We start from the raw sequence: 24,173 nt of genomic DNA, 5'->3' as shown, positions 1-24,173 counted from the left end.
AGGTTGCTCAGAGCCCTATCCAGCCTGGCCTTAAAACTTCCAGGAATGGGGCTTCCACCACCTCCCTGGACAACCTGTTCCAGTGTCTCACCACCCTCATGGTGAAAAACTTCTTCCTAACATTCAATCTGGCTCTACCCACTTCTAGTTTTGCTCCATTACCTCTAGTCCCTTCACTACCTGACATCCTACAAAGTCCTTCACCAGCTTTCTTGTAAGCCTCCTTAAGCTACTGAAAGGCCACAACACAATCTCCTCAGAGCCTTCTAAACAGTCCCAATTCTCAGTCTGTCTCCATAGGAGAGGTGCACTGGCCCTCTGATCATCCTTGTGGCCCTTCTCTGGACACACTCCAGAGATATATTAAGTTGCTGCAAACAGAGGATGCAGAAGAATGCAGGATTTGGCTTTCAGACTTTGACTATTACTTTGCAATTGTGTGCCACGTCCTGGAGCACTCCCTTTTGTACTGCTGTTATTGCATGTGTATGTCTCAGAGTCTGACCTCCATATAATCTTGGCTGTACATGAATCGCGGCATTAAGCCATTAGTTGCTTTGCAACCACATCCTAGTGTTTGAAAACGTTCCCTTGACTGTCTGGTAAATTAGCAAGCCTTTTTAAAATGTCATAACAAATATCAGTTGATGTGGGACTGATTTGGAATATCTTTTCCTAATATGAAAATCCACCATCTTGTCACACAGCGATGAAAGTAATTGGTAAATAAACCAATACTTGAGGAAGGAAAGAAAATCTCTAACAGACAGGATAAAGCAGGGAAAAAAATTAGGGATTTTAAAATGATAATGAATAGGAAGGAAAATCATAATGTGATGTTATTTATTCTAAACTGCCTCGCAGCCAGTAGGTTCATTCTGTCTTTTAAAGAGTCATTTTAGATATTTATCATGCATTTTAAATTATTGTGCTTCCAGCAACCATCTGGAAATGAAACTCTAGGCTATTTTTACCCAAGACCATTTTCTCCCCTTGCCCACACACCTGGTGCTCTCAGACTGCTCACAAAAGCACAGCTCCAAGAAATGATCTTTTTCTTTAAGAGAGCAGTTGGAAGAGCTGCCCTTGTAGGAGGGAATCGTAGATAATGGGCTTTTCTGGCAGTTTGAAGAAAAATGAGAAGCAGGTCAAGTTTTTGGACTTTCCTCACTTGGAAGAGAGCCATTAACCATATGGCTTTGTATTCCCCGTGCACAATGCTGTGCAGCCTCCCATTAGAGACAGATGGTGCAATATCTGTACGCGAACAGCAAAGCTTCCAAGACCCCAGCACTCCGGCTGACGTACGCTGTGGTTAGTTCAATGGCAGCGGCTATTTCATGTTACGCCTTTGGTATGGTTCTCCCTTTGAATGAAATAATCCCTTTAGTTTTTAATTGACAGGAAATTCAAGCCCACGAGATGGAAAAGGAATGCACACCAGTACATAAAAAAAAGGGGGGTGGGGGGGAAATGCCTCGTTAAATTGTACCTGGCCACAGCAAGAGATTTTCCTTTTTTTTGCATTTAAATCCCAGCTAAAGTGACTCTTTAGAATAGAAAGTTTGAAATTCCTTTTCTCTGTGAACTGGTTTTTGTTGTGGGATTTCTTTTTTCTTCCAAGTTAACCCATCCGTATTGGTGCTCACATTTATTAGATAGCATAGTGCTTATTGTGAAGTTTTTTTATGAGCATTTTGGTATTAACATTAGCTATACAAGTTTTCAAAGGCTGTGATGAGGTGATACATTCCCATATCCCACGTAACACTCTGCTGTCATTGAGAGAGTTAATTAGTAGAACTCTGCTTCGATCTCTCAAGAAATACAAGGCTCCAGCTGCTATTCCACAGAAAGTCCTAAATTAAACTGTGAATGTGGACTTGGAGTGGAGACAAAACTGAGCACTTTACTCAGTACTCAAGTCTTCCTCTTGCAAATTCTCAATCTGACAAGTTCTTTATGCCTACTTAGTACCTATAGCTATCCCAATTAGATACCAGTGCTTACCTCTTCCCATTGGTGCCCTGTATTTTTCTAAAAGGGACAAGTGCAAAACAAAAATCCCAATCCAGTGACCCAGTTGAGCCACCATTAGGTCTGACAGTAAGCAGTATGGCATACCTATGGACAGAGTTCTTTGGAGGCATTTCTTTCCATTCACAGACTCTGTAAGGTGGTTAAAATGGCTATTCTAAGTGGACTGAATTCCTTTTAACACTGGTCTCATCACCTGGACTGTTGCCATAGCAGCACTTAATCTGCAAACTGAGTTCCTCCGAACAAGACTTGACACTTTTCATTGATCGAGTCTTCTTAGCTTCACAAATACATACTCAGAGAGTTTGTCTTCACTAATTCTCAGTGATTATACCTCAAGAAATTCAAGACTCCTCTGCATTTAAGTTAGGCTGGAATAGGCATGTCTTATTTTATCAATTATGTGATTTACCAGACAGCTTGACAGAGCACAGCAGAATTTAGCTTGACTGCATTCTGTGAGCAGATGATGTGTCAGTGTCCCAGCTTAGTGTGATCCAGAACCCAGAAGGAACTGTGCATTGTGACCAACAGGAAGGTACCATGGGTGGATTTATTTTGATATCTGTAGAATGATTTTGTGCTAAGAATTACAGAAGTAACAGTGTGTTGTTTGTTTGTTTGTTTGAATTTTTCTACATGTGTATTAGTTGCTGGGTGAAGAGAGATTTCAAGATATTGAAAAAATTAAAACAATTGGCAGCACATACATGGCCGTGTCAGGATTATCACCTGAAAAACAGGTAAGGGAAATGTGTTCTTTAAGAAGCAAAGCTTTTGGCATGACCAACCATTCATGTTAGAGAATATTAGTGTTACCTTTATGTCATTCATAAAAATTCATTCGCCCAAAAGAAAATAGGCACTTGGGCCTTTTGGCACTCCTTGATGAATTGAAATGTCATCTTGTACTGGGAACAGGAGCCATATGAATTCTTTCCTCGAATTTACGTTAATAGGAGTGAGAAAAAAAATCTCCTTTCAGTCACATTGATGTGAATCTAAACTAGATCCATCTGTGTCCATCTGTATCCACCGGACATAGTCTAAATTACCACTGTAACTCAGACTGGAATCCAGCTGAAAGCCTCTAACATCTGTGAAAAGAGAAAATCTGTTAACTGAAAGCATGCATATGCAAGTGTAAGGTTGCATTTTTACATTTTATGGTGTAGCTATATATCTACTGACAGTGCAATAAACTATACATCCAAAAAATAGCATGAGGCCCCATCAGTTCAACCAAAGAACATCACAAAGTCAGAAGCCTACATGCTACTCTCACTTGCAAAAGTGCAAACCAAGCTGAGGGAAAATGAACCACGGAGGATACACGCAGTCACAGCTGTAAAACTCAGAATAAGTCAGATGAGAGAAATTCATAATTATACCTAAGAATGTCCCTGGAAATGGGGTCTCCAAAGGAATAAGACAAGGCTCTAAAATACATCCAGCAAGAAGTTGACTGTTGCTGAAGTTTGTCTTGCGTGGCAACCAGCGCTTCTCCCCAAAGGAGAGCACCGCCTCAGATCAACAACAGCGTGAGATTCAGATTTGCCCGCATTGATTGCAACTGACAGAAAAGCAGGAATCAGATTATTGTGAGCTTTGTAAATGAGAAAATTTCCATTGTATGTTTAGAATAAAATATGTGGAGTGTAACTAGCCAAGCATCTCCCACCTACAGAGTAACAAGTGATTCTGACAGCTAGAGATCTGCAAAACTAGACAAGCATGAGAGTTGTGTTTGTTCCAACTCAAGATGTTTCTATGCAGAGATGAGCGAAGAAGGACTGAACGTCAGGGAGGTAGCTGGTTATAAATATTCAGCTTCTAATCACTTCTTTTGACTCTTGAGATGGATAAAAATCCACAGAAGGAAAATCTGCACTTCATTTTGAAGACTAATAACTCATCCTTCTTCTTGAGCTATAATAGCCTAATGGAATTATTATGTATATTTTAAATGTACTTATCTTCATATATACACATCGATCACCTTTTTAGTACCTAAGAGATAGGGTTGCTAAGGAAAGTTGGTGTGCTGTGAACTGAATGACACTGAAGGCAATGACTGAGCATGGTGTGAAGAGAATAGGGTGATGGCAGGGAGATACTTATATTCAATACTAAATACTTGGTGTGATGAAAATTGCAAAGGGCTGGATTGCATGACCCAGGGAGGGGAGCTGGCATTACTTTCTTCCTATGGACTGGAAATTTGTTTAATGAAAGAATTACCTGGCTTCAGAATAGCTGAGATGACATCATATCTTTATTGGGCCAAAACCAACAAGCTCTTCGTTACTCTACATTCAGAGAATGAGTTAAGGAGTTCTCTGTCCTCCCTTCAAAGCCTCTGCCCCACTGTCTAGTCTGTTGGTGTTGTGGAAAGACTAAAACCCTCTCCTGGTCCCCATCTGTATGTAGACTGCTCATAGGAACGGAAAGGAAAGGGGCAGAGAGTTAAGTGCTGTAAGCAGCGGCAATTAATGAGCTACAGAGCAGCCTTTCCTCTCCCACTTAAGTTGTCTCAGGTTTTCTGTCTTGCCCTGTTGCTCCTGTCATTGTTCTATCCCTCAGGGGACTGAAATACTGCTTTTGCTGGGTAACAGTTTCAGCGAAGGAGAACTACGTCCTTGCATCTGAGCTATCTCAATTCTCCCTATACTTTCTTTCTCAACCTTTGATTTCACATGCCTTATTAATTCCTATGATTGCCTGTCAGACAATTGACGGGGAGTTACTTTTGTTGGTAGTTCATGCTGCTTCTCTGTGTCTAGGTACACAAGTGTTGTTATATAAATGGGAAGTATTACCATTGATAATATCCTGACTCTCTTGAATCTAGTGTGTTGAGCCTGTTCTTACAAATTCCAAATTCGGATACCTGGCGTTTGGTAGAGATGGGTGGGAGCTGGGAAGGTGCAAAACTATTCTCATGTACTGGTTTGTAACTTACTCCTCAGCAATGTGAAGACAAATGGGGACATTTGTGTGCTCTGGCTGACTTCTCCATAGCTTTGAATGAAAGCATACAGGAGATCAACAAGCATTCTTTTAACAACTTTGAACTCCGTATTGGTAAGCATAATTCAAACAGAATTAAGGAATTAAAATGGGAGGTTGTCTGCAAGGATCCAACTCTATAAACATGTCCCAGGAGTACTGCAGTTTAAGAGACTCCAAATACTGCATCTTCTGTTTTCAAGCTGATTTAATTCAAGACAACATTAGAAATAAGAAGTACTCTATTTTCAAAACATGAGCCTTGATTTGAGCACTGCAGGAGTTCTAAGTTCTAATTAGTTGTGAATAAGTAAACTGGGCAGTAGAGACCTAACCCCAGGCTTGATACTGGCTTGTACAGTCTCAAATTAATCTCTAATTAATCTTCTTGTCTAAGATTCTTCTTCAGTAATCAGGTAATAGTAGTTGTGTCTAGTGCTTTGGTTTTGCACAAAAATTGAATTCTAGTTTGGACCTGACCAGTGGCAGGTGCCATGAATTCCTGGGGTAGGGAACCTATTATCCTGGATTGAATACCCTGGATAGGTAGTAGGATGGAACATAAAATAATGGCCTAACTATATGGCACATAGCAGGAGAAAACCTGAGGGCTTCTCACCTTGACTTACTCACTGGCCAAAACCAAAGACTACCTACAAGAAATACATCCTTTACAGACAGACCTGCCATAACAAAGGTGAAGTATATTCACCAGTCACAGTATGGAAGGCTGCAGCATCACATGATCTGCACTGCCTAACATTTTTGAACGGAAAACTTTCAGTTCCCAAGGTTTCTCAGGGAACACATATCCACTTTCAGTAACTATGGATCGCTTGCAAAAATTTCATAGAACCTGACTGCAACAGTATCTGGAAATCATTTTGATCACCAATTTAAAAAAAAAAATAAAGTTAAAAACTAAGATCCTTTTTTTATCCTTTCACTATCATTGAACATGTTCTTAAATCAATGCTGTAGAAAAAATAGTCTCTTCTATATTACTGCTTGTCTTGAATTTATGCAACAACCTTGCAAGATAGAGTATTTCAATAGCTCCATAGAATACTTTATTATTTTTACTTCATGGAACATAAGAACATAATTTCTTGACTTTATTGCACTAATACGGTTGCCTTCAAGTGTAAACTCAGAATGATCCTTCCAGAGAGATCTTTCCTACTGCATAAGAATCAGTTTGCAGGAGCCTTGGCAATAGTGTGCACAATACAAAGGATCATAGGATGTTAGGGGTTGGAAGGGACCTTCAGAGATCATTGAGTCCAGCTGCCCTGCCAGAGCAGGACCATAACCTAGTGCAGGTCACACAGGAACACATCCAGGTGTGTTCTCTCTCCAGAGAAGGAGACTCCACAACCTCTCTGGGGAGCCTGTCCCAGTGCTCCATGACCCTTACAGTAAAGACGTTCTTCCATATGTTGAGGTGGAACTTCCTGTTGTGTAGTTCATACCCATTACTCCTCATTCTATCACAGGGCACAACTGAGAAGAGTTTGTCTCCTCTCTATTGACCCCCAGCCCTCATATATTTATAAATATTGATTAGATTCCATCTAAGTCTTCTCTTGACCAAACAAAAAAGCCCCATGTCCCTCAGCCTCTCTTCATAGGGCACAGGCTTTTCTGACTTTTTTCCCCCTACTTTTTTTGTACATACACCTCCACCTTAAGCTTAGTGATGTGTCTGTGAAGTCCTACTTTGGGTTCTTAAGTGCCAATACGACTTTCAGCCATTCTTGTCTAACTGGATATTTCTCTTCTCTTTTTTTTTATAACTGATTTTGTATTTAATAGGGATTAGCCATGGCTCTGTCGTAGCAGGAGTTATCGGTGCTAAGAAACCCCAATATGATATCTGGGGCAAAACCGTTAATTTAGCAAGTCGAATGGACAGCACAGGTGTTAGTGACAGAATACAAGTGCCTGAAGAAACGTATCTGATCCTGAAGGACCGGGGATTTGCCTTCGACTACCGAGGAGAGATTTATGTCAAAGGTATCAGTGAACAGGAAGGAAAAATCAAAACCTATTTTCTTCTAGGAAGAGTCCAACCAAATCCTTTAATCTTGCAACCAAGAAAACTGACTGGACAGTATTCATTAGCAGCTGTTGTATTAGGACTTGTACAGTCTCTTAACAGGCAAAAACAGAAGCAAATCCTTAATGAGAACAATAACTCTGGAATCATAAAAGGACATTATAACCGGAGGACTTTGCTCACTCCTGGTGGATCTGAGGCAGCAGCCCAGGCAGAGGGGGCTGACAAAACTGAATTGCCATAATCAGCATTTTGTTTGTGTTCTTTTTTTTTTTATTATTATTTCTTTTATATATAAAAATAAATATACCAATAAAAAAGGTTTAATTTTTTTTAGAAGAAGTGTGATTATTTTCTGGTGTGACATTTCAACAAGATTCAAATTTCTGCATTTCAACAAATGGTGCCAGCATCTTCCCCTGCAACTGTGATTAGCCTCTGAATCTCCAGACATAGTAGCTGTAGGCCACTGCTCTGCTGTGGAGAAAGGGACAAGAGTAGTAGAGCTCTGACTGGAAGGACTTGGAACAAAAATCGTGTAGGGAGTTAATGGTGGGGAAAGGAGGGACTAGTGTCAACACTTCACAGGTGAAAGCAAAAACATAAGGAAATTGAGTAGATTTTACTTACCTTTAGCTGCCTTCCTGTATAGTAATATACATCAAAGCTACCTGTCTGGTCTTCATAACATCCCAGGGAAAGCCCATCAATACAGCCAAAGCATTTTGAGATGTGCTATCTGCCCAGATGTGAGGATCTGGGAGAGATAGGAGAGACAAATCTTGCCCTAAACCACTGATTCCATTGAGTGAATAGCTTAAGGTGTCTTAATGACAAGTGGAGGACTGCACTGTAGCTGTATGAATTAATTGTATATTGGTACCTGACTAACCCCTTGCACCCAAGCCAGGAAGTCGAGGCTCTCCTGCAGGCACTCTGTCAGACCTGTCAGTCCTGTTTGGAGGGCTCAAATTAACTATGGTATCTTGAGCAGCATAAGACATTTACGAACAGATGGAAGAATTACACCTCGAATGACATGTCTGGAATATGCAGATGAGTTTATTGTCCAGTCAAGGAACTAATCAGATTTACTGGAGTCACTTTGCAGAGCTTAGCTTTTAACCTCATCACCAGTGTGATTTCTCACCAAAAAAAAAAGTTTGTCTGAGGCTGTAAAATAAGTGTATGCTGAAATTCAACTCACCACTAAACTCCTGCTCAGTTGACCCATGAAGAGGAGACGCCAGGAATGAGAATATCCAAAATTACTTGTGTGCCAGCACAGAGACAGTCCAGACAGAATGCTACAATGGCACATCGAGGTGTTACAATCCCTGCATGAAAAGGAGGATAACTTTAGGGGAATAACTAATCAGCTTTGTCTTGGAAAGAGTAAATACACAGTACAGGCTCCTATATGCATTGGTGCCATGATTCATACTGAGCTATAAAGTGCACAGTCAAGTCTCTATGCTCAAAGGCTCTGGTTTTGTCTCAGCAAATATTATCTTTAAAGTAAACCACACAGCAATCCCCAGATGAAAGATCTCGCACCACCAATACAGTGTGATGAATGAGCTCTTTGTAAATACAGGCCTTGCTTTTGGCAGGATGCTATGTAGTCCTTAATGAAAACTGGGGTTTCTTGGGAGCACCACCACTGGATCAGCCACACCAGGCTAATACAGCTAGGAAACCTTGATTCCTACAGTTTACAAGACTGCTGTCTATTCACAAAAGAAGTACCAAGATATGGAAGTATTTCTTTGTAGTAAAGCAAAAACGACACTTTTCATTGCAAAATAACCTGATGAATGGCTTTGTGGGGTGAAATTTAATCAGCTGAGTGCCATCTTCAGAAATAGAAAATAATATCACCTGAATGATGGGACTGAACACAGAGCCTGAAATGTTACACTCAGTGATGATGTTGCCATTAACTGAAGAAATTACAAATGCATTACTCCTTTGAATCTCCACAAATACCAATTTGTTGAGGGCAAGTTGATCCCTTCAACTCACCCAGGCTGCTGTTGATGCTGTAGGGATGAAGGCAGGGAAGGACCAGCATCTGAAGCAGTTAAGTTATTAAAATAATTTTACACTTGCAGTGGTATTTGAGGCACTGAAGAAGGAAGTTAAGGCTGGTTTAAATAGCTCACTGACAGCTCTCCTCTCCTTTGCAGCTTATTTTTATGCTGGATGGGTTCATTTCTGGTTCTCCAAACATTTAATTCCTGCTAGAATCCCAGCTGAACTGTTTTCTAATTCTCACCACTGCTGCCAGCCTCTGTGATGACAATTAGTAGTGAGTGGAAGGTGTTAACTAGATAACAGCGTTGGCAACTAGAGCTGTGAGGGCAACTTCATTGTCCCATAGCAGAGGCACAAATCTCCTGCTTCTTATCACAGACACAGATGTTTTTCTGTGTTATCCCTCTCCATTAGCATAACTGCAAGCAAAATTTTCTGCTAATGAAGTGTGAGTCTGTGTGGACCAGATAAAGAGTTTGCTAAACCAAGTAATTGTCTTTAGTGAAGAATCTCACCTGTGACTGCCACCTGTAAATCCCTGCTTGGGACTATTAGTCTACACTATATGGCTACTCATCACCCCAGCAATTGCACTTGTTCTTTATCCAAGTGTGATGACTTTAAAGGTTTGACAATGATGACTCTCATGGTGGCACCTGTTTTCAGCAGAGCAGCAATTATTTATGCTTTCAGTTTTCTAGTTTTACTCCACGACCTCATGGCACCATTAGAGTATTCAGCTTTCCCTCACAAGTCTGTCTTCAGGGTCTCCTGCTCATACAGAATAGAATTGCTCATATAGGGAGGACCTAGAGAGCCAAAGCATCTGGTTAATGTCATTTGACACGTGCATGCTAGGGTTAATAAAGGTAAAATGACTCCATATTGGAACTCTGGCCAAACTAGCTACCCAGTACTGAGAACTTTTCTAGGCTTTCCCCCATAAGAGAAGAAAGCCTTGGCAGAAACTGGCCATACTCTCTGATTTCACCTTTCACCTCTTCTTTTTTCCATCAATGTATGTTACAGAAACAAACCTTGGGCCCTCCAACAACCTCCATACCATAAGCTCTGCTAATTTAAATGTTTTCTAAACAAACAGAATGATATACACAGCTTTCTTTTCTGAAAATCAACTACATCAAGAAGTGCTCATTCTTAGTCATTCAAGCAGATGAAGTATCGACAAGCTGGATGACAGCTCTGAACCAAAATCATTACTCTGTAATATTCCAACTGCAGATCTGCAGCCATCAGTTTTATATTCTAGGAAAGACCATTTCTGTGGCAAGAGTGCTTGCTTGCAGCATGGTGAGAAGGTTTTAGTATTGATTTATTTATACCATTCACCCATTACAGTAATATCTATTCAGAACTCCACTGATACCTGTCAAGGTATCTACACTTACCTCACAGTGAGACTCAAGACAAAACAGTTTGCCTGTGCTGAGAACAGTGTGACAGGTGTGATATCTAAATTTAGTGATGTGTTGAGGGGGAAAAAAAGGCAATTAAATAAAATATCCCCTGCACACAGGGGGAAAATATCACTGTCCTCAGCTTTAATTCATTCCTGATTACTTCACAGTCATTTTGAAAAGCACAGCAAAAGAACCATCTCATCTAATCCTTTTGCCATTAGCAGAACTTCAGCTGCCTTTCCTAAGTGCAGTGGGAGTCAAGGAGTGTATATAAATACACAGAACAGCAAAGGTGCCTAATAGCCACACATCCCATCACTGTCAAGCTGCCATGCAGTGAGCATAGAGCCTGCTCCAGAGCTGACTTGGTGAACATGCAGAGAAATGATCACAGGAGCAGGAAATAACCACATTAACTATCGTCAGTGGTACATGGTAAGCATTATAATTACACGGTCAACTTATTAACCTCCTCATCAATCTTTCTTCTGTTGCTCAGTGGCAGCGACTCTATTAAGCATTTGTGGTTTCCCTAGCTTTGTGCTTTGCTGGAGGAGGGGGGTTGGGGGAAATATGACAGTGTAACAGTCAGCAGACAGAAGGGAAGGGGTGGAAATTCAATATGCATATGTCTGGGCACTTGAAACTTACTGCAGTTCAGTTAGTGTTTAAGGAATGCTTTCATGATGATGGGAAGTTAAAGAAGATCAAATTAGAAACAAAGCACATAGTTTTGGCAGAAAATGATTAACCACTGAATAAACCACTGTGCAAAACTCTGCATTTATTCTGTCCTAAAGAGGCCAAAGGAAGATTATAGAGACCTTTGTGGAAATTATGCACTATTTGAATACACGTGCCTGAGTCCCCTAATCAGGGGAAAATGAAGCTTTCTACAATATGTGAACTCCTGACAGGCAGACTGGCTATTTAAAGACTTTTCCTTTCTAAATCCATGAACTTGGCATTATCTCTTCACCACTGAAATAATCAAAGCAGAAGAGTGCAAAATCTTCAGGGATGTTTCACAGCTCTTGCTACTACAGACTGAAGATGAGGTAGGCAAATATTTCCCATTTCAGGCATCGAATCACAGCCTGGGAGAAACAAAATTTGTGTTTCCCTTTGTGAAAGGCGTTGCAAACCAGTAGCTCACTGATAGCCACTTAGCTACTCAGCTTTCCCATCATTGATATAACTGCTTGATTGATGCTGGCAAAAAAATTCTGTAGCCAAGCATCAAGAAAGAAATTTAATTACTTCCTGAATGCATTCCACCATTCCCACCCCCACCCTCCCCACAACTCACTGTGGTGTTTCTGCTTGCATATTTTGGTGCTCAGGGCAATATCTCCCTATTGCATTTGCTTTAAGTAAGGGCTGTAAGATCAACTGGGGAAAAGCATTTGTTTCATAACAGGACTCCACTCACAAAGGATTTAGAGAGATGTTTGTGGTAGCTGAGTTTTGAGACCCTACAATGAGAGTGTTTGTATTTTAGCTTAGAACTAAAAATGTTGTCTGAATTTAAGTTGATAAAAAGGTCACTACAAAAGTGTTTTTTATCATGATGCACCCCTGTCATTTTATATAAATATATGGTATTATGGATGTAAGATACCCAGCCTGACAAGGCTTCTGGAGGCTTTTGGTGCACGAAAAGAAAAGCCTCTTTTGAACTAAAAACACAGGATGCGGTAAAAGAAGAATGGAAATAAAACTTCCTCTGAAGTTGTGGAGGGAAGACAAAGAGGCATGCTAAATGTTCACAAAGAGTCTTCCAAATAACCCAATTGCCTATATGCAGTCCACAATTCAGGATGCATTTCTCAAACTTCTCACAAAGGGTGGTAAGAAGCACTTTCCCCCTTCCCTTCATAAACTGCACCTATTACCCTCATTCTGTCACCAAGACAAGTCAAGTCCTAATATCCCACTTGGATTAGCAGTTCCCACCAAATGACAGAGGCGAGAGGTTTTCACTGGAAAGTAACAATGACAAGGCAGAATAAAAGCCTGTGCTGCTTTGAATTATTAATAGTGTATCACCACAGCACACATACCAATCACACTGCTCTCTTTTCTGGTGCCTCAGGAGAAAGCAATATAGTTTCCATCATACGTCAAAGGTTATTTTGGGAAGTAATTTTGAACAGCATCTAAATGGAGGGAGAACTGCTAAGTGTTCCTAAACCCCTCAGGTTCTTTTAAAATAACTTTTATATATATATACATATATATATATATGTAAGGATATAATTGAGTCTGAATGGCCATTCACAGTGATTCCCTTCTGCTGCTTGTCTTTATGCAGCTTACCCCACCGGTTCTCATGTTTAGTCTTTTCCTAATGCTGTAAACAAGTTTGAATGGTATTTCTGAAGCAGAAGGGCAACTTTCCTGACACTTACTGTATGTGTCTTGAAAGCACTTCACTCAATGATCTCAAAGGTCTTTTCCAACCTGGTTAATTCTGTGATTCTGTGAATACCATGTTCAGCTTTGGGCCTCTCAGTACAGTACAGGAAAGACATTGAGGTCCTGGAGCAGGTCCAGTGAAGGGCACTAATCCTAGGGCAGGGTCTGGAGAACAAGTCTTATGAGGAGTGTCCGAGGAAACTAGGATTGTTTAGTCTAAAGAAATGAGGCTGAGGAGAGGCCACATTGCTCTCCACAATTACCTGTAAGGAGGTTGTAGACGCATGGATGTCAGTTTCTTCTCCCTAGCAACAAGCAACATAAAGAGAAGAAACTGTCTCAAGTTAAAACAAGGAATTTTTATTCCCCACACACTGCAATAGAATCCCCAGGGAGGTAGTAGAATCCCTGGTAATGTTTAAAAGACACAGAGAAGGTGGTGACATGGTTTAGCACCAGACTTGGCCAAGTTAGATAATAGTTAGGCTCAGTTATCTTTAAGGTCTTTTCAACTGAAAGGATTCTATAATCCTATGATGTAAATAGGTAAGTTTTGTGACCCAACACAAAATCAGCATTTATTTCTGTCCTCCGCTGCTTTTAATCTACGAGCCCAAGTTTTACTGAGATCCTCTTTCCAAGCCAAACAGGATCATGATCCTACCAGCATCTGAAGTCCACTCTAGGGATTAGTGTGGGCACGCTTTGTGTTGAATCTTGTACTCTTGCTGGGTTTGAGCCCTCAAGAGCCTGATGTTCATTACTATGATTACTCAAGCATATTAGGGACTGCTAAAGTTGAAAAGCTTTTTTCCCAGAGTGATAAGAATATAACAGATACATTTCCTGACCTTTGCTGTAGCAGTTGGCTGCATCACACCAAGTTTGGTGCTGAAACACTAATATGCATATCTTATCAAATGAATTTAGCAGATGAAACTTCCCACACTTGACATTACCTGAACTTTCAGTATTTTTAAGTTCTATTACCTGGACTTACAGTTCAATGGAAATTCTTCCACTGGTTTTGGCAAGAGAGCCAATCCCATGTTCAAAATTATGGAATTATAAAAAGCCAAAGGTGCAGAGATAGAAAGGATGTAAACCCACATGCACAACATAACATGCATAGGCTTAGACCTCCAAGTGTGAAACAAGCTGCATGAAAGCAAGACACATATAAGTTTCATCTCATATCTCATTTTTAAATCAACAAAGGCCAAAACACCTAAAATGGGGAGGGATGGGGAGAGGAGGGAGAAGGAGAAGAAAAAAGAGACAGTACAAGCTCTTTTTTGGAAGCAGAGAGCTTAGGGGGAAAATTGAACAGTTTCAGAAGAATCATCTTTAAAATGGCTCTGAAAAACTGCTGACTACTGCAGTCTAATTCATCTGAAAATCTCTAGTTTTGCTTTCAGAGTAAAAAAACACTAGCATTGGAAAACCTTCCAGTATTTTCCAAGAGATCCATCTACTGTGTAATCATTGTTTAGCTAGCTATGAATAACAAATAACATGCCCTCTTTCTTGCTTTCCTGTGACACCCTTAAATAGCACTCACTTTTTTTCCCAGCACAGAATGCCAATGTGCAGAAAGGTCAGCTCCTTTCAATTCTCTACAGGACATTATTCTTTAAAAGGATCTCTTAACTCATGCAGGCCTCTGACAAACAAGCATCAGATGCTCTTCTTACACTCAGCACCCTCTGCCTAGAACACAGAAGACAGATATGTCTGAAAATTTAAGGTTACTGTGTTTATATCTGAGCAAAAAGTTTAGAGCACAAAGGGCAGTGCATGGAAATCACCTGACTTAGCTCAAAAATCACATCCATTTCCAAGAAGGTCACAGAACATTTCTGATATTTTCAAGCCCTAAGCACTAGGGGGAGGTTTTTTGATGAATCTTGGCTTGTTTGTATCAGTACAAATCGCATTTCAGGTCCTTGACCCCAACCTAGACCTAAAGAACCAGGTTGTATCACTTCAGACAGAATAGAAGATTCGTGCAGGCTGCTTTGTTGACCTGCCTGCACATATCTGCCAAAGTTTTCTTTCTCCCCATAAACAAACTCTTACAGCAGTCCTGCCTGAGGAGTTTAATCCTCTTAGAGGCTCAAAGGAGACTCACATGGATTTTTGCCTGTTTTCTGTCATTGTTAGAGGATTTGATCGATTCTTTCATTATTCTTTCAGCTCAGAATAACAGAGAGTGCCATTTTGCTGGAGAAATGCACATTGGCTTAAAAAACACTCCCAGTTCATCCATCTGCTAGAGCTCTAGAGAGCTGTGCTGTACTCTACTATTTCAGATGCTCAGTCTAACACAGAAAAGATTTTGTTTTCCCTTGCTTAACAGTGTTAGACCAAGTACATGCTTGTATCCTTTATCTGTTTTTCTTTTGGTCTTAACCAGGGCTTGGCCAGGGTATTTCCTGCCTCAGAAAATAGTTAGTGTTGATTCCTGCAACTCTAGATGGACAGGACCATGCACTCCATCCTAGCAAGCTGTAGTAGAAGCATAACACAAGTGTCAGATGTGATGTCCTTGTGCCAGGCAGATGTGAAAACATTTGCACAGTTGCAAGCAGGTCCCTGACAGGGTCTAGTCTGCTGCTCACAGCAGCTCATAAAGTGTGATGCTCCACAGAGAATGTTGGAGATTGTCAGTCCTGAGTGGCAGCAGGCACAGTGCTTAGCACTTCTAGTTTGAGTCTGAGGAGAATGGCTTCAACTGGATGCCAAAAATGGACTGGTTTGCAGCAGAAAACAGAAAAAAAGGGAGGGAAAGGGACAAAGGCACACATAGGAAACAATGTTTTAGGATAACCTTTCAAACAGCCAAAGTTGCCCCAGTCCCTATTAAAATACTGGCTCTGTGTGTCTGTCACGGAACCAGTGTCCTCACTGTTGTTTGTGGTAGATGACACTGCTCAGGTTTCATTTCTGGCAATCAGGCACATGGTAGAGAGATGCCCAGGTCTTGTGCTCATACCCAGTAGCTCTTGGGCATCACTCAAAGTGATAGTTTATCTGTGGCCTCAGCCTCATCTAAACTGGACTGCCTGTAGTTACATTTGTGACATGCCGCATTTCACATCTCATTCTACCACTTTCTTTGGAAGTATGCAACACGGAGTGGGATCCTCCTTTGCACAAAGCAAACCTGTCCTTGTCTGACCCTTTTTGTGTGTCAGTCTTATCCAGAGCACACCTTGTCTTAGGTACAATACAATAGTGGTAGGAGAAACCACCACTACCCCAAGGCAACAGAATGACTGAGATTTGAGTCTGCATCCAAGCTCTAACACAGCCCTTGGAAAGCTTCCTTCACTTTCCTGTGAAGTTTTCTTTCTCTGCCTTCTCTTTGTCACTTATTTAGACGTGGAAACGTTCAAAATGGAGAAAAGTCTCTTGTGTGTTTTAAAGGTAATTAACACACCAGTAACTTGGTTGCCTGCAGGACAGCAGAATGCGTGAAAATGCAGGATGCAGCACAGAACCATCTCTTTGAATCAGTATTTGCATTCAGCAGAACCACTCCCCTGGCAACTCAAAGCAGCTAGAACACTCTGGCTTCTGCATGAATAGCTCTAAGTAAGGCTGCTGAGCAATAGGGAGAACCACACACAAATCAGGATCTTTTTCTTACTTAGCTGGGACCTTGGGCTAAGCCAGTCAGAAGTGAGTTAGTTTTGTTGTCACCAGTTTACTCTTGAAGTGTCACCCTTCCCGTTTGTGTTAGTGTCTCCCCAGGCAAAGAGTGGTTTAGAAAAGGAGGAGGGGGAATTGGGGGATAGCACTTAAATCCTGCAAGTACAGTGCAATTAGCACTAGAGATGAGAACGCTGAAGCCCAGGAGACCTTGCTTAGCTGCCGTGCTGTTACCACATGACCGAGAGCATATTGGAAGGTAATAGCGAGTAACTTCATTAAGCTCTCAATAGATTGGGAAGCTTGGAGAGCATTTAAAAAGGAGGGGAAAAAAAAAAAAGTGTCTCTTTCTCCCAGCGGGTGGCTTTCTACATGCTCTCCTAGTTCCCACACGATGGGATTTTCAGTATCTTGTTAAACACTGTAGGAAACGTAAAGGCTTAAATGTCCTTGAATGATTTTGCGTCTCCTCTTGGCAATCATTTTCCTTTGCTGCCCTCTTGTGGGACAACAAACACATCGTCCGCTCAGAGCAAAAATAAAATGCTTCATTCACTGAAATATATTCTGACCTAAATTCACCTAAAGTGGAGATAGGTCTTTGTGAAAGAAGCTGGGTTTATGTGGTGGTTTGGGTGTTCACACACACACACACAGAGCTTTGGAAATCACCCAGACTAGACTCAGCCGGCTCTGGAAATTTGAATGAAGCTGATATTTACAGCTAGCACAATATGCAAGCAGATATTTACAGCATATACAGATATATACAGAAATATACAAGGTAAAAGGTAATACAGAAACACAACAGCCCTCCCAGAAACCTGAGTCCCCAGGAGGGGCTCCCAATCGCCCTTTCACTTTCTCCCACCCCTCAGTCTTACCCCAGACATTGTCTTGTGCCCCAAGGAAGAATGGAGGGTTGGCCAGGGGGGGTTAGAAAGCAAGTGGATTAATCAGAGAGATGTAGGGTGAGGTTAGAGAGAAATTCAACCCACAGCCTGGACGAAGAGCAACTCTCTTATCTATGTTTGGGTTCTTGCTCTTATACCTCTCAGCAAGCCTATGAGTGAAGTAGACATCACCATTTGTTTCCCTTTCACAGCCTGTGATCTAATTCTTCTCACCAAAACATTCTAGCTAGCTTCTAACTAGCACAGCTTATTTTATCGAGTGTCTTCACAAGAGGAGATTTTCTTTTAGTGCCAGTCTGTGTACGGCAAAACAGATTAAATAGCAAATACCCAGATTGCAAGAGATTATTGTTTGGGCCAAGTGAAAGCAGCAGGAAACATTTTTTTTTTCCATGAATGAGCTGAGTGTGAATACACACACACACACACACACACACATATATATATATATATGGACTTATACAATATATACTTATATATATATTGTATGCACAGGTATCATGAAAATGTATACATAGATATGTATATATTAAGTACAATATACATAGAAGTTCACTTAGAATCATAGAATCATAGAATCAACCAGGTTGGAAGAGACCTCCAAGATCACCCAGTCCAACCTAGCACCCAGCCCTAGCCAGTCAACCAGACCATGGCACTAAGTGCCTCATCCAGTCTTTTCTTGAACACCTCCAGGGACGGTGACTCCACCACCTCCCTGGGCAGCCCATTCCAATGCCAATCACTCTCTCTGGCAACAACTTCCTCCTAACATCCAGCCTAGACTTTCCCCGGCACAACTTGAGACTGTGTCCCCTTGTTCTATTGCTGGTTGCCTGGGAGAAGAGGCCACCCCTCACCTGGCTACAATGTCCCTTCAGGTAGCTCAAGCAAAACTCTCATTCTCAGTGCCACGATTTCTAAACCAGACCAATAAAATGCTCTTGGATTAGCTATGAAGGCAATCTTGCTCTTGAGAGACTCGCTCTATTTTGAAGACAAAGAGCAGACAAGAGTAGCAGCCAAATTTTGCATTCCATTTAAAAAACTGCTGACAGGAAAAACCAATATACCATGATATATTGCTACATTAAATGCTCACAAGTTCCCAGTGAAGATGTGAGAGCCATGTGTTTTTCTGGGAATTGGGTCACAGAACAAGTTTATAGTCCATCGCTGTGCATCTATCCCACATTACAGATGAACCTCACCTCTCCAAGTACATTACTATGCACAGTTTTCCAAGAAGGGATCTATTCTTTGCCATAATTCAGCTTTAACTTTAACAAAGAGCTGGAAACAAAAATTATTCTGGGCTTCATCTGTTTATGGAACTGCTTCAGCTGGTTGTGGTAGTTTGAGAGATCCTAGGTCCCCCTTAACAAACCATAGGGACAGAGGCCCATTCCAGGATATTGTCATATTGTTACTCTATTCTGTCTTCCAGTATCACAGCTTAAAAGATAATGCCTGACTGATCTCTCCCCCTCCTCTTCCCTGCCTCTCTTCTCTTCACTTCTCTCGGGGAGCAGGGCACGTTCTTATCTCATGGGTCATGGGGATAACTGGAACACTGATAAATGGTGAAGATTATGCAAGTTCTTGCTTATTATGAGGGTAACACTTTTTTTTTTACTTGCATAGATAAAATTATGACAATAAAAAGTGCAGTGTATGCTTCTCTGTGCAGACAGATTTCTTACGCAAAATAGAAAGGAAAAAAAACAGGTTTGGGTTTTGGTTTGGTTTTTTTTTTAATTAAAAATAGTTGTAAGGCAGATCCTATAAGGATTGCTCAAGTTGGTAGGCATGACAGAAGTCACAGACAAGTCACTGGGCTTCTCCCACTGTCATCATGAGAAGGGCGACAAAGCTGGTGAGGGGCATGGAACACAAACCCTATGAGGAGAGACTGAGGGAGCTGGGGGTGTGCAGCCTGGAGAAGAGGAGGCTCAGGAGTGACCTCATTGCTGTCTACAACTACCTGAAGGGAGGCTGTATCCAGGTGGGGGTTGCTCTCTTCTCCCAGGCAAGCAGCAATAGAACAAGGGGACACAGTCTCAAGTTATGCCGGGGAAAGTCTAGGCTGGATGTTAGGAGGAAGTTGTTGCCAGAGAGAGTGATTGGCATTGGAATGGGCTGCCCAGGGAGGTGGTGGAGGCACCATCCCTGGAGGTCTTCAAGAGAGGACTGGATGGGGCACTTAGTGCCATGGTCTAGTTGACTGGATGGGGCTGGGTGCTAGGTTGGACTGGATGATCTTGGATCTCTCTTCCAACCTGGTTGATTCTATGATTCTATGATTCTATGAACATACACTATAACTGTCTGGTGGTAAATCATCAGAATTGGTCTGAATGGTTTCTAGCCATACTAAGCTGCCTTTCACAGTACTTTGTTTATTAACATCTTTAGTTTATGAATAACGGTGTCATGCAATCTCTATTGATAATAACTAGATGTTATTATCCAATGCAGGGTGGCTCAGAGCAGATAATGCAATCATCTGCCTCCAGCTTACTCTACTGTCAAGGAAAATATCCACAGAGCATGTAATATAAACCTGTGAGGCCTGAAGGTCATTATGTCATCCCAGAAACACAGTGCTCTAAAAGCCTGTGGAACTGCAGAGCTCCGTAGGTGCAAACTTACCATGAAACATGATCTTTCATGAAGGCTCTGAAAACAGCATCAGCTGAGACACTGTCAATACGTTACCTTGGAATCAGTTCTACCTTTTTTTTCCTCTCCAGTTATATAAAATGTAGCCATTTTGAAACATCGCGAGTTCATCTGAGGGGATCTTCTCAAAGATGATCATAAACACCTTGTGTTTTCCAGAGGAGAGTGTCTCTACAGGTTTTCCTGCTGGACTGCGTTGCATTTCTGTTTTCAAGATATGTGGCCTCCAAAATTCAGCTACAAATGCTTTGTGCTCATGATTTCCTAATCATTGAGAGAATCAAAGAACATTCTTTGTGTATATTCATTGAGTTATTAAAACAAGTTTCAAAGAGGAGACACATAGATGGAGTGGGAAAGCTAGTCACTGAGCAATTATTCATGATGCTGGAGCAATGCAGAGCAGCTATTTTCCTCTTAGTTTTGCAGGGAACAATGGAAAACATCTTGTCACAAGCGTTAAGTCTTGTGAGCCAGGTCCTCAGTTTAAGAGGGTGACTCATTGCAACAGAATAGATTATTCTACTATGCACTTGGGACTAAAATTTAAAGTGTTCTATCTAGGGTTTGTTAGAACTAATGAAGTAGGCTTCAGTAGGATGTCCTTTTCAACAGTTTATCTCAAATTATTTTCCAGTGGAGATCAGCAACACAGCCACAATTCTACAGATGAGAAAACTTAGGCTCAGAGAGGCAAATCAATTTATTCAAGGTCATGCAGTGGGCAAGAAAACTCCATTCTTTACCAGTGCTTTCTTTGCCCACTTGGCCACACTACACAATGTTTTCATTCTCTGAGGCCAGAAAATGCTCTATTTGTTCATTTAATGCCTAACATAACTAGCTGAGAGTGCCTTTCTAAGGACGGTGAATACTTTCCAGCATGCAATTTAGTCTGGCAATTCATTGGTGCTCTTTTTCCCTCCCCTGACCACATAACACAGTAAGAGACAGCACTACTTTATGATTGAGCCAGGCAAATAATATCATCAGTAATTACTACAGCAATTGCTGTGTTGTTTAAATGTGTCAGTTCAATAAACTCATGTACAGTCACAAAAGTCATTAACAAATAGCCCAAACATGAGGAGAAAAAGTACCTATTGCATTGATATGCAGGGAGAAGCTGATGTTCTAGGACAATGCTTATTTCTGTACATTACCGACCAGTGCAAATTGGCACAGCTCTGTTCCATCAACTGATGTGATATCAATTAACACCTGCAGAAATCGTAGCCCATATATCATCATTTTCCTCATGTCTAATTTGTGGAACAACATAACCTACCTTATGCTCTGACATCAAAAACTATTCAGCAACACTTTCAGGTTGTAATTTTCTGCAATCATTTTTCTTTTGTCCTCATACAGAAGCTGGGAAAACAGGTGAACTCGATGTCAAATCACAGCTTTACACTCACTGGCCCCACGGCAACGTTTAACACCCACAACACAGCAGAAACAAGAGAACAAAGTGATGCCAGTTAGTATCTGACCTGTTGCTTTTCAGTAATGAGCAACACATTCACTTCTGCAGCAATTCAGGGACACATGGAAGAGTCCCAGTTGCCAAGCTTTACTAACAGCCCTGCTTATTCATACTTCGTGCATTCACCACATTACTTTGTCCGGGAACACTAACAATGCACTTATTCACTAGGGAGAATAATGTATCTCACTTTCAGTTCTTTACTTCGCTTCTGGGTTTTTTTGCTTGTTGTTTTTTTCCTTTGACAGCAGGATCTGTCAATATCTGATGAACTGCAAAATCCCATGTTATGGCTGGAAGAGTCACTATGATTTCAAAATCTTCTCATTTGCGTACCTCAAAGAAATAGAGGAGCAAATATTTTTCTTTCGTTGGATACATTATTGTCATATCACAGAATCAGTCAGGGTTGGAAGGGACCACAAGGATCCTCTAGTTCCAACTCCCCTGACATAGGCAAGGACACCCTACCTTAGACCAGGTTGGCCAGAGCCTCATCCAGCCTGGCCTTAAACACCTTCAGGGATGGGGCCTCAACCACCTCCCTGGGCAACCCATTCCAGGCTCTCACAGTGAAGAACTTCCTCTTCAAGTCCAGGTTGAGTCACCCCTCCTCCAGCTTTGCTCCATTCCCCCTAGTCCTGTCACTACCTGAGAGCTTAGAAAGTCCCTCCCCAGCTCACTCGTAGGCCCCCTTCAGATACTGGAAGGCCACAAGAAGGTCACCTGGGAGCCTCCTCTTCTGCAGCCTGAACAGCCCCAACTCTTTCCATCTGTCCTCACAGGAGAGGTGCTCCAGCCCTCTGAGCATCCTCATTACTCTTCTCTGGACACGCCCCAGCATCTCCATATCCCTCTTGTAATAGGGGCTCCAGAGCTGCATGCAGTACTCCAGGTGGGGCCTCAGCAGAGCAGAGTAGAGGGAAGTAATCACCTCCCTCGACCTGCTGGCCACACCAGCCCAAGGTCTGGTTGTCTTTCTGTACTGCAAGTGCACACTGCTGGCTCATGTTGAGCTTCTCATTCACCAGCATCCCCAAGTCCCTCTCCTCAGGGTTGTTCTCCATAAACTCACTGCCCAGACTGTGTATTTGCTTGGGATTGCATCAATAAAGAACAAGACCCTTTGACCTCTACACATTTGTGGTCTGTATCTCGTATGTGTTAATCATGGGGAACAATACAGGCTAATCTCAGTTCCAGAATTCTAAGATTAAAAGGAAAAGACTATCATAAGCTGGGAGGGTGTATGTAAAATAATCCTAGAATCATGGAGTCATTTATGTTGGAAATGACCTTTATGATCATCAGATAAAACCATTAACCTAGTTCTGATAATTCCACCACTAAACCACATCCCTGAGCACTGGATCCACACACCATTTAAATACCTCCAGGGATAGTGATTCAACTACTTTCCTGTGTAGCCTGTTCCAGGATTCCACACTCCTTTTAGTGAGGACTTTTTTTCATAACATCCAATCTAAATATCCTCTGGCATCATTTGAGGTCATTGCTTCTTGTGCTACCACTTGTTTCTAAGGAGAACAGACTGACACCCACCTTGATAAAACATCCTTTCAGGTAGTTGTAGAGTGAAGAGGTCTCTCCTGAGTCTTTTCTCCACACTAAACAAAGCCAGTTCCTTCAGATGCTCCTCATAAGACTTCCATTCTAGACTCTTCACTGCTTTTGTTGGCCTTCTCTGGCCCACTACAGCACCTCAATGTCTTTTCTGTACTGAGGGGCCCAAAAACTGAACACAGTATTCCAGATGTGGTCTCACAAGGGCCACTGGTATAAGGGGCTGATCATTTCCCTAGTCCTGCTGGCAGCAGTATTTTTCACACAGGCCAGAATGCTGTTGGTCTTCTTGGCTACCTGAGCACACTGCTGGCTCATGTTCAGCTGGCCATCAACCAGCACCCCCAGATCCTTTTTCTGCTTGACAGCTTTCCAGCCACCCCCTTCCCACCCTTACAGCACTGCTTCGGGTTGTTGTGATTGAAGTACAGGAGCCAGCACTCAGCCTTTTAGAACCTCATCCAATTGGCCTCAACACATCAGTTCAGTTAGTCCAGATCTTTTTGTAGACCTACCTAAAACATTCCCATAGATTTATTTCTGTTTCTACATTTTATTCAGATCCACTAACTTTTAATATTCCTCTACCTACTGCCTAAATAAAAAATCATTTTCACTGGATCCTTTTGCTTCTTTTTTATCTGAAGCAAATATCATTTTATTTGCTAACAGCTTTGTGTCCTTTTGTCGTTATTACTTTCTCCTGCCTGGTGTTCACATTTCCTGGTTTAAGGTCAGTGTTTTCTGTCCACCCAATGGTGCAGTGGAAACCAAAGGCAGTCATGGATCCAAGAGGAACTATCCAGCAAAATAAAACTATGGCTCTTTTTCTACTGTTGCGTTGCTGTAGGAGACCCCATGACCTT

The 24,173-nt window shown here is 41.6% G+C and overlaps 1 protein-coding gene across 1 annotated transcript in view; it reads left to right on the top strand.

The window, feature by feature from the left end:
• ADCY8 (adenylate cyclase 8) overlaps nt 1–7,450 on the top strand; it is a 128,678-nt gene extending 121,228 nt beyond the window's left edge. Inside the window, 3 exon segments of the mRNA XM_064154291.1 lie at nt 2,691–2,783; nt 5,010–5,124; nt 6,865–7,450. Coding sequence (XP_064010361.1) covers nt 2,691–2,783; nt 5,010–5,124; nt 6,865–7,352 — 696 coding nt within the window. The 3' untranslated portion in view covers nt 7,353–7,450.
• The last annotated feature ends 16,723 nt before the right edge of the window (nt 7,451–24,173 follow it).

The sequence above is a fragment of the Pogoniulus pusillus genome, chromosome 14, assembly GCF_015220805.1.
Source record: "Pogoniulus pusillus isolate bPogPus1 chromosome 14, bPogPus1.pri, whole genome shotgun sequence".
NCBI lineage: Eukaryota > Metazoa > Chordata > Aves > Piciformes > Lybiidae > Pogoniulus > Pogoniulus pusillus.
This window is presented reverse-complemented; position numbering and strand designations above follow the sequence as displayed.